The 14613-nt window shown below is 48.4% G+C and overlaps 1 protein-coding gene across 2 annotated transcripts in view; it reads left to right on the forward strand.

The window, feature by feature from the left end:
- The first annotated feature begins 520 nt into the window (after nt 1–520).
- Nucleotides 521–14613, forward strand: part of LOC146172071 (transmembrane protein 161B-like) — an 86597-nt gene continuing 72504 nt past the window's right edge. The window contains exons 1-4 of one of the 2 annotated variants that reach the window (XM_084586116.1): nt 521–902; nt 1031–1131; nt 1346–1444; nt 10031–10288. In XM_084586116.1, the coding sequence (XP_084442242.1) occupies nt 900–902; nt 1031–1131; nt 1346–1444; nt 10031–10288 (461 nt within the window). In that variant the 5' untranslated portion in view covers nt 521–899. The remainder of the gene's footprint in view (nt 903–1030; nt 1132–1345; nt 1445–10030; nt 10289–14613) is intronic. The other variant, XM_084586117.1, reaches the window with a different exon arrangement.

The raw sequence follows: 14613 nt of genomic DNA on the forward strand, positions 1-14613 counted from the left end.
TCTGGACGTCAATTAGGTGCTTCAGGAATGCTAAAGCAAGCTGTACGGCGAGTGAAGTGTGGTGTGCGAGTCTGAATTTGTACGCCCTCTCCAAGCTGTTTTCTTCGGAGCCCAGCTCCTGTCATGTTGCTTCCGCGAGGTGTTGCCGACGGCCAAAAGGGAAAATAAATTAGGTGATTGCTAACAGTACTGAGCCCCATTAACCGGCATATTTATAAAATCTTGTCGCGAACAGCCCGAGACGACGCACAAGCAAACAAGAACGTACAGTGCGCGCGGTATTCACCCTGCTGCACAGCGCGCATATGCGGGCGCCCGGACGGCTGACACACCAGTTGCTGGTGGCGCCCTCTGCGCTGCGGCGCCTCCGTCATCGCAAAAGCGGCCCCCCGCTCCCATGCATTTCGCGGCGCGGTCGACACACTGCCCAATCTTCTAGAGCACTATAGTATGGAGGAAGGAAAGTTGTTTCCTTCCTCCATGGTAAATAGCTGCCATTTCGTTGTTGCAACCGGGTTGCAGCAAACGGCGCTTTTGAAGCTGAAAATTGTCAACTATTCATTACTTTTTAGTAATTTTTGTGTTAATATATATAATTTAAAAAAATAAATTTCGAAAATAGTTGTGGCGAACCGCCAAGGTAGATGCGTAGATCCCTGGATGTTGGAACCAATGGAACCGCAAGGGTGGAAGCAATGCAACCGCTCCGAATCGGTCTGCTGCTAACATGGCTGCTAAAATGAGGTTGTTTGTGGTCCTAGGTGCGTTCTCAGCTTTCACTGCTTTCGCGCTTTCTTTTCGCGTTTGTTGAAAGTTCGTTTCGAAGCAGCGCAAATTCTAATCGAGAGAGTTGAACGACATCAGCAGTTGAGCTGAAGATTTCCGGCTCGTGGAGAAGCATGGTGAGCGCTTCCAACCTTTGCTTGTATTGTGCGAAGCAAAACCCTGTCTGCATGCCCAAGAGAAATCGTCAAAGTGGACGAGCGTGCGCGGTTTTAAACATGACCTGAATAGAGCAATGCGTTTACAGGCTCTCTTCGGCGTCCAGATTATTATTACGATGATAATGGCCAGCGTTCTTCAGAAGCTGTCCCCGCAGTATTCGATATCCAGGTGGATAATCTGCACAAGGTGAGTCACGCTTTCGCAAAGTACGTAAATATTTCCTGGGAGATTGAGGTATTTATTTTTGTTTTCTCTCTTTGTGCACCGGTCTCTCGATTTAAGTTAGTTTGGAGCAATCTTCTCTATACATTCTCATGCATGCATGTAAATTTAATTGCTTTTTTTTTTTTTTTTTTGCCACCTCACTGTGCTAGTGTAGTTGATCTGTGCTGTCGTGCAGATTGATACGGTATCTCCATCCATCGGACGAGGAGCTCAAGTCTCTCGCTGGGATTTCGGGGAAGGCCTTCAAAGGAAAAGGCAAAAAGGACAAGTGGAGGTATGCACTTTCCCTCTGCTTCCTGTGTGCATGTGGCACGGGGCGAGGGGCAGTGCTTTGATGTTCTGTCAGTATTTCAGCAAAACGAAAGCGTTACTTTTGCCGCGTGCAAACTGGAATGCCTATGCCTGGTAAGAAGTACACGGCCCGGGAGTTTTGTTTGCTTTTACTACCAGTCTCATCTCAACCCATGATATGAGTGTACAGCGAAGAAGGATGAAATACCTTTTCTGTGGCTTTCATCCTTTTGTGCTACACACTCATCTCATGGATCAGCGTTACCAACTAGTTTCCGCCCTTGCTCGTCTCAGTGTTGCTTGTAGCAAGGCACAGCAGTGTTGAGTGCAGTCATTGCTGCAACCTTAGGCATTTTCAGCGAAAGCAGCATCACTCCAATTAACCAGTGGCATATGCTTTTTTTATCTCTCTGGCAAGGCATCTATCCTGCGTTTCATCCGTAGTTGCTAAACAACACAAGAAAAGTTTTGGCATCAGAGAAAACAAGAAAAGATGGCAAGAGTGTTTCAAAGTTCCTTTTGTGTTCCTGCATTCATGTAAAATCCAAGAAATAGCTTGTGTTTTCAGAGTGCTTCAAAATGATTATCCTGTATAATTTAGGATGGGGCAGAAAGCCAGATAATATGAAATGAAGTGCCTGGCCATGTTGTGGAAACGTCTTTTACCCAGAGAGCCTTGAGGGGCATGGAACACAGTGCCTCTCACGTAAAGTGAGCGGTATGTGCAAAATGTTAAATACCATGCCATGATCTCGGAACTCCTGCTCATGTTCACAAGAAGAGAGGAACAGTAAAACACTCCTGTACACTTAATAATAATATTTGGTTCAAAGGAAAGTAGCAGTATCAGTCATACTTGTTCTGTAGACACCTGAACTGCGCCTAGAGGGAGGGAGGAAGATGGGAGTGAAAGCGGAAAGAGGAGCTGTAGTGGAGGGCTAGCTGCGGAGTAATTTTTGACCACCTGGGGATCTTTAACATGCACTGACATCGCACAGCACATGAACGTCATCGAAACGCAGCCGTCCGCGGTCGGGATCAAACCCGGGAACTCCGGTACAGTAGTCGGGCGTCTTACCACTGTACAACCGCGGCGAGGCAAACTTCCGTACACTTGTGGTCAAAAATTTATGAGGTGTGATACAAGTGAAAGACATTCAATGCTGTTTATATCATAGACAGTGTGGAATAGATATATAGAAGCTTGTTTACAAACTATTCAATGACCAATCAGTGTCATGCCATGTGCTTTGGATATGCAGATAAGTCGAATTCTTTGTCAAAGCTAACTAGATAATGTGATATAATTGTGGTATAATTCTGCAGTGAGAAGTCGGAACCGTAGCAGTGATGAGTTGTGAATTTTGCAACATGAATTCATCAGTAACATCTCTTCCGTTTGTAGTGAACCCAAGGGAGGAAGAAAACATAACCAAGTCCTCAGAATTTCTTGTGGAAGATGAGCTCAAGTTTTGTTCTCTCAGTATTGTGTGGCTTTTGTTGGCTGTGTTGAATGTTTCTTCCACTATAGGAAACACACTGCATAACTGAAGTGAGTGGTTGATGGGCAAAACTGATAATTTCACTGCAGTTTGCCTTATAGCTGATAAGATATGAGAGCAGCTCCTTTATCATTAGGGAATATGGGAGAGGCCCTGCAGTGTCCGGCTGGTGATGAATTTACAGCTCAATTTGTAGTCCCTTCAAGGCTTCTCTCAGAGACATGTTCACTGCTGCAGTGAACATGTCAAGCACATTTTATCAAATGCAGAGTCTGGTTAGCTACCAGAATAGCTTGTTACCTTTCTTCAGCATAGTTATTAACGATAAAAAGTTGCCCATCGGATGCTTTCCTACAGCTCTTACTAAGATATGGTACCTTATTGAGAAATTCTTTGCTGCCCATAGCACTGGAAGTGAGGCATGGGGTGTATTCACTGGAGGTTGTGTCTATTTGCTGCCCAATTCCCACATCCTCATACCGCATTTGTGATCCGGGTGCTTGGACTCTAGCTTAAAATCTTACACTGTTGACATTGAGACTATGGGTTTGAAGTAGTAGAGGTGTTTGATGTAGTAGAGGTGTTTGATGAGTAGTAGTAGTAGTAGAGGTGTTTATGGGTTAAGGGAAGGGTTGGTCGGGTCTTCAATTGGGACTTGGTTGGCTGAAGCCGCTGCCCGAGCTCTCTCAACCGAAGTCTTTTGTGCCGCAAGGTCAGAGCTGCCACCACCCACTCCACCCACATTGGGTTTTCTGTATGAGGTATGGCTTGGTTTTCTTTGCAAGACCATCAGTTCAGTTCAGGCGTTCAGTCGTGTCCGACTCTTCGTGACCCTATGGACCATGTCACGCCACGCTTTCCGGTCTCTCACTATCTTCTTAACATCACATAGCTTCATCTGCAATGCCTCGAGAATGCCGTCTAACCATCGCGTTCGCTGCCTACCCCTTCTCCGGCGACCCTCAACCTTTCCCATCATCAAATCTTTCTCCAGCGACTCCTCTCAGACCAAGACCATACAATGTGGTAAAGGTTTGCTTTTTGACCGCAAAACGGGAATTAGTTGAAAGAGTACCCGTGCTAACTGCGAGGACAGTGTTTGTAACCTCCTGGGGTGACACTCCTCTGTTTTATCGAGTCCTTTAGCGGGTGCCAGGAATGTTTTTCTCACAGGACGTCTTGCAGTATGTAGTGAGGGTGTGGTCATGTGAGGGGAGTGATGAGGGATCCCAGGAGAGGAATGCTCGGGCATGTGCAGTCGTTTCCCTCTACCCCTTGATCACCAGAATTACTCCTTTGTCTGAGTGTCCGGCTTGGGATTTTGCAGGCCAAGAGAGAAACCGGCCTCACATGTAGATTCTGTAGGCGTCTTGGATTGTGTTGTGTTGGGTGCATCCGCCATTTGTGCGGCGTCTGAATTTCTAGCAGTGAGCCCCGTATGGCCTAGGCGATAGGATAGGATAGGATAGGATAGGATAGGAAAGACGGTTATTGCTCAAGAAAAGTCTTGTGCTAGTAGCAGACGTGAAAGAAGAGGTCCATCTTCCTTTTCACAGGATCGGTGCCCCTATTCCAGGGCTTCGCTGAGATTCGCTGCTCGCTGGGCGTGCTGCATCAGACCTTGTTGGCAACCCAGATCGCCGCTGGAGAGCCGGCTCTCCCACTGTTTCGCACTCGGGTCTTTACGAAAGCTATCATTCTTACTGCATTCCCATGTGATTTGGTATAACGAGAATTTGCTGCCACACCATAGGCAGGCGTCCAGATATTGCGACGGGTAAATCTTGATAAGGATATGCAGGTTTGGGAATGTTCCTGTCTGCAGTCTTCGCCAGTACATTGCCTCTTGTTGATTTAGATCACGATGAGGCGACAGATAGCGAATTCGTACCCCCTTATCATCATCATCAGCCTGACTATACCCACTGCAGGGCGAAGGCCTCTCTCATATTTCTCCACTTAACCCGGTTCTGTGCTAGCTGCATCCACTTGACCCCCCACGAACTTCTTAACCTCATCCGCCCATCCAACTTTCTGCCGCCCCCTGCTACGCTTTCCTTCCCGTGGAATCCAGTTTGTTACCCTAAGCGACCATCGGTTATCCTCTCTTCGCACTACATGTCCTGCCCATGCCCATTTCTTCTTCTTAATTTCCACTAGAATGTCGGCAACTTGAGTTATTTCTCTGACCCACTCTGCACGCTTCCTATCTCTTAATGTTACCCCTACCATTTTTCGTTCCATAGCCCTCTGGGTTGTCCTCAACTTAAGTAGAACTCTCTTGGTTAGCCTCCACGTTTCAGCCCCATAGGTGAGTACAGGTAAGATGCAACTGTTGTATACTGTTGTTATAGTAGTTGAGAATATCTGAGTACGTAGGGCTGACTCGCTCGGGTAGATTGTCTGATTGGGAGGAAGCTCGGCTCGTATACTCTCTGGCTACCTCGCTGGCGCGTTCGTTCCCCGCTATGTCGGTGTGTCCTGGCACCCAGTAGATGTTGTATGCGACGTTTGGTGGGGTCGCGCTCTGGAGAAGCCCAAGCGTGGCGCGACCTATGCGGCCGTTCATGTAGTTACGGCATGCTTCTCTCGAATCTGTAAGAATGGTAAGGGACGTGTTGCTTCGATAACCGGCTACCACCGCTAGAGCAACAGCCAGCTCCTCCTCTTTGGTTACTGTGCAATCCCTGACTGAGGCGCTAGCTAATGAATCAATAGCTACCGCCACTGGGCTGTAATGTGAGCTTCCTGTATACGGAGCCGCGTCCGTGTATACCGTTGTGGATTTTGTAGCTAGATTTTGTTGTACATACTTCGCCCGGGCTGCCCTACGGGCCGCATGCAAATTGGGGTCCATGTTCCGGGGAAGGGAGCTAACCCTTAGTGTCTGGCGAATTGCGTCCAGTATGCTCGCAGTACGATTCTCGATTTCCGCAGTTTCACCTAGCCCCAGTCGCCTAAGAAGCGAGCGCCCCGTAGGAATCCGCTGGAGCCTGGCTATCTGCATGACCACTCGGGCGGCTTTGATCTCTTCGAAGGTGTTGTGAACTCCAAGAGCTAGTAGTTTTGTGTTGGAGGTGTTCATTGGTAAATGCAGGGCTGTCTGGTAAGCTTTGCGGATGATGATATCTGCACTTTCCACTTCTCCTTTGTTGAGGTTGAAGTATGGGAGGGCGTAACCCACGCGACTGAGCACCAGGCTGTGAACCAGGCGCAGGGTATCCCCCTCTCGCATGCCGCTCCGCTTCTGCGACACGCGCGGGATCATGCTGGCGACCTGAGTGGTCGATTGTTTGAGAAGGCCGAGCGTATGGCCGCATCGCTGGTTGTTCTGCTGCCACCTTCCCAGCCATCTTGTCTCGTTCGGGAATTAGCTGTTCTTCGAGGGAGACATTGAGGGACCCTTCCCTGTGTTTCCCTTTGTGGACTCGCAGGAGTTCGTATTTTTTTGTGCAGTAGGCGAGGCCTCGTGCACGGACATATTCTTCCACGCAGGTAGCCACTGCTTGCAGTCATTCTTATTTCTGGCCGAGCGACCCGGACGTAACCCAGACCGTGAAGTCGTCAGTGTACATAGTGTGCTGTATGCCTTTGATCTTCTCGAGTTGTCTCATGAGTCCGATCATAGCCACGTTGAAAAGTAGTGGTGAGACGACGGACCCTTGAGATGTGCCTTTGTTGGGGGTCGAGAATTTATTTCTGTGAAGGTCTCCGAGCCCAACCGTTGCAGTTCAGTTGGAGAGAAAGGCCTTCACATAGCTGTAAATCTTCTCGCCACAGTGGAGGTTGTCGAGTCCTTCCATTACAGCTGTGTGGCTAATGTTGTCAAAGGCCCCTTTGATGTTGAGGGCCATGACAGCGTTCTCACCTACGCTCGGGACGTTGGTGAGGACTTCCTCTTTGAGTTGTATGAGGACGTCCTGGGTGGAGAAGTGAGCTCGGAAGCCGAACATGCTGTTTGGGTACAGCTCTTCATCTTCCATGTAATTTTGGAGCCTCCGAGTAACGGCACGCTCGTAGAGCTTGCCTAAGCAGGAGGTGAGCGAGATAGGTCAGAGATTTTCGATCTGGAGTTTCTTACCCGGTTTTGGGATTATTACGACCTCTGCATGCTTTCACTCTTCAGGAACCGTTCCTGCGGCCCAGTGCCTGTTGAGGAAGGTGGTCAATTGGTCGACCGCCTCATCGCTGAGGTTGTGCATGAGTGCTTTCTGGATTTTGTCTGCACCCGCCGCAGTGTTGCATGTGCTTACCTTTATGGCAGTGAACACTTCTTCCCTGGTGATCGGCCTGTCTAGGTGGGTGTTCGGTCTCCCCAGGTATGGTTTTGCGTATGCCGCAGGCAAGCTCGTGCCATAGCATTTCTCTTTGACTTTATCTAGCAGTTCCTCTTCCGTACCCTTGAAGGTGTGGATGAGTCTGTGGATAGCTTTCCCGCTTTCGGCCCTGGTTTGGGTAGGGTCGATGAGGGCCTTGAGTATACGCCACGTTTTGGCCGTGGTGCCGTCCAGCGAGCTACTGAACTGCTGCCAGCTCTGCCTGGCCAGTTGGGTCGCATACTCCTCCGCTATCTTGAGCTTGAGTTTCCTGTTAAAGCACTGCTTCTTCCAGCGCCTGGTGAGCCCACGGCGTGCCTCCCATAGCCTGAGGAGCCGAGGGGTGTTTGCTCGGTGCGATCTACTTCCCGAGTGTACTACTTCTGGATGTCATCTATGGTCCTTGCAGAAGGCCGGCCAGTCGGTGATATTGGCCGTGCCGAGCTTGCGCTTGATGTTGGTGGCTGTTATCGTGGTCTTCAGGGTATAGTGGTCACTGCCTAGATTCTCCAGCAGATTCTCTTATGTTGCGTGTTTCGCCCCCTGACAAACGTTAAGTCCGGACACGTATGCGAGCAGACCGAATTGCCAAGGCGCGTGGGTTGAGTTTCGTCTGTTTAGAGGGTACATTGGATCGCTTCCGTCGCATCCTCGACCTTTATACCTTTCTGATTATTAGTGGGGTGTCCCCATTGCTGTTCGTGAGCATTAAAGTCGCCTGCAATGAGCAGCGTGTTGCTTTTAGTAAGTTTGCTGGCCCCTAGAAAGAGTTTATTAAAATTCGTGTCCCGCTGGCAAGGCGGGCTATAGAGGTTTACGAAAAAGACACTCTTTTCCTTATGCTTCTTTTTGAAACTAATTTCCGTCACTAAGTGCTCAATTTTGGTGTTGGGAATTGGGTCATGGGCTATGGTTACCAACTTTTTGCTGACCAGGGTTGCCAAGCGTCCGGTATCGTAGCACATATATCTCCTGAGTGTCGGTGTCGTGTTAGTCTCCTGTAAAGCTATTATATCGGGTGTCGAGTCTTGCATGTGGAAAAACTCCATTAGGCGAGTGACTGCCTCTGCCTGCAGCATCCTTGGAGTAGTTCTTGTCCATTGTCCTCATGGTATTCGCGGGTGCATATTGCATGATAGTTGCATGGTCTGCCCCTCCATTTTCATGGTATCTATTGCATGGCTCTTTAAGTGCTTGCCGTCTGGTGTTGGTACCAGAGAGGCGGAAAGTTTGCATTAGAAGCCTCTATGAGTCTGCCGATGGTGTTGCGGAGGAGCTGGTCAGTGGACACAGTGAGGGATAGGGCCCTTATAATGCCGTTTTATATGTCATGCAGGGTATGTATGGTGTTGAGGTCGCTGTTCCATAGCTTGAGGTATGGAGTTACGTAGGTTATGCGGCTGCGATAAAGGCCTGAATGCCATTCTTCTTGATTGTAATATGCAAGGTCATTCTGCTGACTTGGTCACACGTCTGGAGCTTAGCATTAGCTGTTGCATTGACCCCTTTATCGTTGAAGCCTAGGGTGCAAATAGTGTGGAAAGGGTGAATCGTGGGTTTTAATTTGGATCGATTCGTTGCTGCTGCGGGTGCGCAAGACTAGAAGTTCTGACTTGGTAGAAGAACAGTTATACTAGTTCTTCACAATGTTGCATCCTCAATCTTTCATGTATTGCCTCTTGTTGCCCAAATGTCATCTGCCTATGGCATTGCGTCGATCTGGTAGGTGCAACAGGGCCAGGTTAAAAAGAAGCGGGGAGAGTACCACCCATTCTGACTTGCCCATGTGGATGTGGTTGGATCACCCACTCTGATGTGTGCAAGAATTTCTCCGCAGTGCATGCTTTCAAGGTTGTCCAAGGTTTTGGAGTGCCTGACATTATCAAATGCTCCCTTTGAGTCAAGCGGCAGTCTGTCACTCAAGCCTCGTTTACGGGATGAGACCTCATATTTGAGTTGTAGCAGAACATCGTGGGCTGATAGGTGGCTTCGGAAATCAAACATACTGTAGGGCAGCAGGTTGTTGTCTTCAAGGTACAGGAAAGATGGAGTTTTACAGGTTTCTACATGAGCTTACCCGTGCATAAACTGAGGAATATCAGGTAGAGATTAACGGCGCTAATTCACTGCCGGGTTTGGCAATGAAGCGCATGTCTACTGTCCTCCATTCTTGCAGTAGCATCCCGGACGACCAACGCTCGTTGATAGTTGATGCGTGTTTTGCTGTTAAGATTAGCAAGGAGATCTCCAATCATGTTGTGGCCTGGGGCATTATCATGAGTGCAGCTTGTTTTTGCCAATGTCAAGATCTGGGTTCATACTTGAGTTTGCGTCATTATGTCGCCATCTCCTCGAGTCATCTGAATGCCGTTACCACTTCCGGCATTTCCACCAGTCAGATGACTCGGTGAGATAGCTACACTCCCAATAACAGTGTAAACCCTTGATTGTTGGTGCCTCCGTATTTTGTGGTGGGTCAGGGTTTTGGGTTCCACAGAGGTAGGTATCGGTGTCCGTTAACTGCTCATCTGCCCTTTGAATCTGCGGAGGGCCTTTGCTAGGTTTCGCCAGAATTTATAAAGCATTTGAGGAGGTTCTAGGTTGATTTGGTGCTGAGGCTGCCATTAAGTTAGGCATTTAGTGAAGCAGTCCAAGCCATGGGAATCCACCGCGGAGTGCGTTGTGAAAGCATGCGGTAGGCAGTCTCTTCCACCTGGTGGTCGCCTGCAACAGTGAAGCTCAACCTTTTAGGCACCGCAACGGTTTCGTGGACAGCAGGGAAGAGTTCCTGGTCCCCAGGAGCCTGCCCGTGGTGCTAGAACCGGCGCCTATCACGGCAGGGGAGGCCCTGCAGCTACGCTTCTACACTGACTACCAGTGGCTGATGGACTTTGCAGTGCACGCAGTCGCCGTGTATGCCCTCACCGAGGCCTACACGCACTTTTTCCCGGGACGCGAAGAGGTCAACCTCAGCCTTGTCTGGTGTCTCCTGGTGCTGGGATTTGCCATGTATCCTTTGCCCCCCCCCCTTCTACACAGAAACTCAGCTATGTGGTATTTCAGTGCATTGCAAGCAGTACGTGCTAGGTTAGAGTACAAAACTGGGCATAGTAAAAGAGTGTGGAGTGCTCGTGATATCAGTAACTTTGCATATCATTCCAGTTTCAACTGCAACAGATGAACAGTGGCTGGCATTACATATAAAAAAAATGACTGATTTATTATTTTAAGTCACTTATGATGCCCTGCATCAGTAGGCGGGATTACAGCATTGTGCAGCTGAAGCCAAAACAGAATAAGCTTATTATGGGGACATTTAGCTCCGCCCATAAGGTGTTCACACGCAGACACTTTTCTTTGTTCATAACGGCATGGTTCACCACAACACAGTAATTGCCCACGAAATCAAACGAACACACACTTTGTGCCGCTCGTGCTGTTGGAGGTGGCCACCACATTGCCGTGCCACCTGGCAACTTGGGATTTCTTGCTGACACCGTTTTGCTGGAATGTAAAATATTGCCAGCTCTAGGTGAAGGGCGGGTGGTGGTAGTTACAAAGGAAGAACATGCAACAAATAAGAATGTGCATCCCATGTCGGTAACATTCAAGTGGCCTCAAAGGTACCACACGAGAGTTTCAGCGGAGTAGGCATCAAATGACCTAATTGTCACTATGCTCAGAGATAGGCTTGGAGCGTTGATGCAAAGCCAATAAGTGAAGCGCTTCCTTCTAATCACAAATGCTGTGCATTTTGCGTGCCACTTGTTTTAGGCGTGCTATGCACACAATTGTGCACCAAGCAGGCTCAGTCTTTTGCTGTGAATTGTTTGTCATCAGGTCACATCTTTCCAGTGAATGCGAAAAATATTATTCACCATCATCATCACCATCATCACCACCACCACCACCACCACCACCACCACCACCACCACCACCACCACCACCACCACCACCACCACCATCAGCAGCAGCAGCAGCAGCGGCGGCGGCGGCGGCGGCGGCGGCAGATTTCTCCAATTAACCCAGTAGCTGCATCCACTTGACCCCTGCCCTGCGAACTTCTTAACCGCATCCACCCACCTAAATTTCTGCTCCGCTTTCCATCCCATGGAATCCAGTTTGTTACCCTAAGCCACCATTGGTTATCCTCTCTTCGCAGTACATGTCCTGCCCATGCCCATTTCTTCTTAATTTCCACTAGAATGTCAGTAACTTGAGTTATTTCTCTAACCCACTCTGCACGCTTCCTATCTCGTAATGTTACTCCTACCATTTTTTGTTCCATAGTCCTCTGAGTTGTCCTCAACTTAAGTAGAACCCTCTTGGTTAGCCTCCATAATTCAGCCCCATAGGTGAGTACAGGTAAGATGCAACTGTTGTATACTTTCCTCTTGAGCGATACCGCTAAGCTGCTAGTCATAATCTGCGAGTGCTTGCCAAATGCGCTCCATCCCAATCTTATTCTTCTTGTTATTTCCTTTTCATGGTCCGGATCTATGGTTACTACCTGTCCTAAGTAGACATATTCGCCTACAACTTCCAGTATTTCGCTACCTAATGTAAACTGCTGTTCCTTCCCGAGGCTGTTGAACATTACCTTAGTCTTCTGCATTTTGATTTTCAAGCCTACCTTTCTAGTTTTCCTGTCTAGGTCATCAATCATTATTTGCAGTTCATCCCCCGAGTTGCTTAGCAAGGCAATGTCATCAGCAAATCGCAGATTACTGAGGTATTCTCCATCTACCCTTATCCCTAACTGCTCCCATTCCAAGTCTCTGAATACTTCCTCTAAACAAGCTGTGAATAGTACTGGGGAGATTGTGTCTCCTTGCCTAACACTTTTCTTTATGGGAATTTTGTTACTTTCTTTATGCAGAACTATGGTTGCTGTGCAGCCACTATATATATCTTCCAGCACTTTCACGTACGGCTCGTCTACCCCCTGATTTCGCAATGCCTGCATCACCGCCGAGGTTCAACTGAGTAAAATGCTTTTTTGTAAACAGTGAATGCTATGTATAAGGGCTGATTATATTCCGAGCATTTTTCTATCGCCTGATTGATGGTATGGATATGATCGATAGTAGAGTACCGTTTCCGAAACCCTGCTTGATCCTTTGCTTGATTGCAGTCTAAGGTTGTCCTGATTCTATTAGCGATTACCTTAGTAAATACCTTATACGTAACAGACAGTAAGCTGATTGGTCTGTAATTTTTAGGTCCTTAGAGTCCCCTTTCTTGTGAATGAGGATAATGATTGCATTCTTCCATGGTTCCGGTACCGTCGATGACACCAGGCACTGCGTATACAGGGTGGCCAGCTTTTATAGCACGATATCCCCCCCGTCCTTCAGCAAATCTGTAGTTATCTGATCCTCTCCAGCTGATTTCCCCCTTTTCATAGTTTCTAGTGCTTTCTTGACCTCGTCCTTCGTCACTGGTGGAACGTCTGACTGTTTTTTCCTAACGCCAATCACATTACGATCCTGACTACTTCGGCTACTGTAGAGATTTGTATAGAACTCCTCGGCTACTTTGACTATCTTGTCCATATTTGTGATGATGTTGCCTGCCTTGTCCCTTATCGCATACATATTGTTTTTGCCTATGCCCAATTTCTTTTTTACCGCTTTAAGGCTTCCCCCACTCTTTACAGCATGCTCAATTTTCTCCATGTTATACTTCCTTATATCGGCCACCTTGCGCTTATTGATCAGCTTTGATATCTCGGCCAATTCTGTCTGGTCTGTTGGATTGGAAGCTTTCATATTCTGGCGTTTCTTAATCAAATCTTTCGTCTCCTTAGACAGCTTACCAGTATCCACTCTAACTATCCTACCACCTACTTCTACAGCGCACTCGGTAATGATAACTCTGAAATTATTGTTCATTTTGTTGCGATCTACCGATTCTGCAGGACTTGATACTTCTCTGCTTCCGTCGGTGTCTGATGAGCGTTTTCGGATCTGGTCGACATGACGTCGAACGACTCCGTCCTCAGTAGCCACAGTGACTAGACGGGCACCACTCGTCGATTTCACTTTGCCTGGTGTCCACTTTTCTCCTACGCCGTAGTTGCGCACGTAGACTGCGTCTCCCGGGGTGAAGTACCAACTGGCGGAATCAGTCTCTGAATGCTTGGGCATTTCCGTAGTTCCTGGGAGGAAAACACATATCTAATTTTGTACGCAAACGGTATCCCAGAAGAAGTTCGGACGGAGTAGAGCCTGAAGCTTGTGGCGAATTTCTGTAGTTACAAAGAATTCTCGCCAGAGCAGTTGTCAACTCCACGCCCGGCATTTTCTTCAAGCCCTCTTTGACTGTTCTTACGGCCCGTTCGCAAGACCATTGCTCTGGGGGTGATAAGGCGGGGTACGAATATGCTCGATTCCATTTTTCTGTAGGAATACCGCAAACTCTAACCCAGTAAAGGGTTACCCCGTTGTCGGTAACAATGGTGCGGGGCAATCCAAACCTGCTAAACAAGGTTCTCATGCAATCGGCAGTGGCTTTAGCGGTTGCTCGAGATACTGGAATGGCTTCTATCCAATTGCTGTGTGCATCGACAATTACCAACAACATTTTGTTTCCAATAGGCCCTGCATAGTCTGCATGCAGCCGTGGCCACCTCTCTCTTGAAATCGGCCAGCTGACAGGATTCCTAGGGGGCATGGGCAAAGCCTGCACACAGCTTCGACAATTCGAGACCAATCTACAAATGTCTTGATCTAAACCGGGCCACCAAAACTTAGCCCTCGCCCTTGTCTTCATGGTTGACGCACCCTGATGAGACTCGTGTAGCATCGTCAACAGTTTCTCACGCGCCGCACTTGGTATCACCACACGATGCCCTCAGTACAACAGCCCCTTCTCCACAGACAACTCACGTCTCCACAGACAACTCACGTCTCCTTTTCTGGAATTCCGCCACTTCCCTGCTGTCACCTTCTACGACGGAGGGCCATCCGTTAGTCACGTACCTGCATATCTCTTGTAAAAGCCCGTCAGCTGCTGTGAGCGCTTGAATCTGTTGGTGGGAAACCGCTGGTTGGTCCCATTCGTCGATTATAAGCACCATTTCCGACAGATCTTCTGTTTCCGCTTGCGGCTCCGGCAGCGATTGAGGCAAACGGCTTAGAGCGTCAGAAATTAGCATCTGTTTTCCAGGTTTACAAATGAGCTTGTACTTGTATGCCCCTAGCAAAAGCGCCCAGCGCTGAATTCGGGCGGCAGCCATGACAGAAGTTTGACAATCCTGTCGAAGTAGACCTAATAAGGGGCGGTGGTCCGTTACAAGCGCGAACTCCCGTCCCAACAGGTAATCGCGAAAC

This window comes from Amblyomma maculatum, unplaced genomic scaffold, assembly GCF_055883805.1.
Source record: "Amblyomma maculatum isolate TAMU_Amacu unplaced genomic scaffold, ASM5588380v1 scaffold_14, whole genome shotgun sequence".
NCBI classification, from domain to species: Eukaryota; Metazoa; Arthropoda; class Arachnida; order Ixodida; family Ixodidae; genus Amblyomma; species Amblyomma maculatum.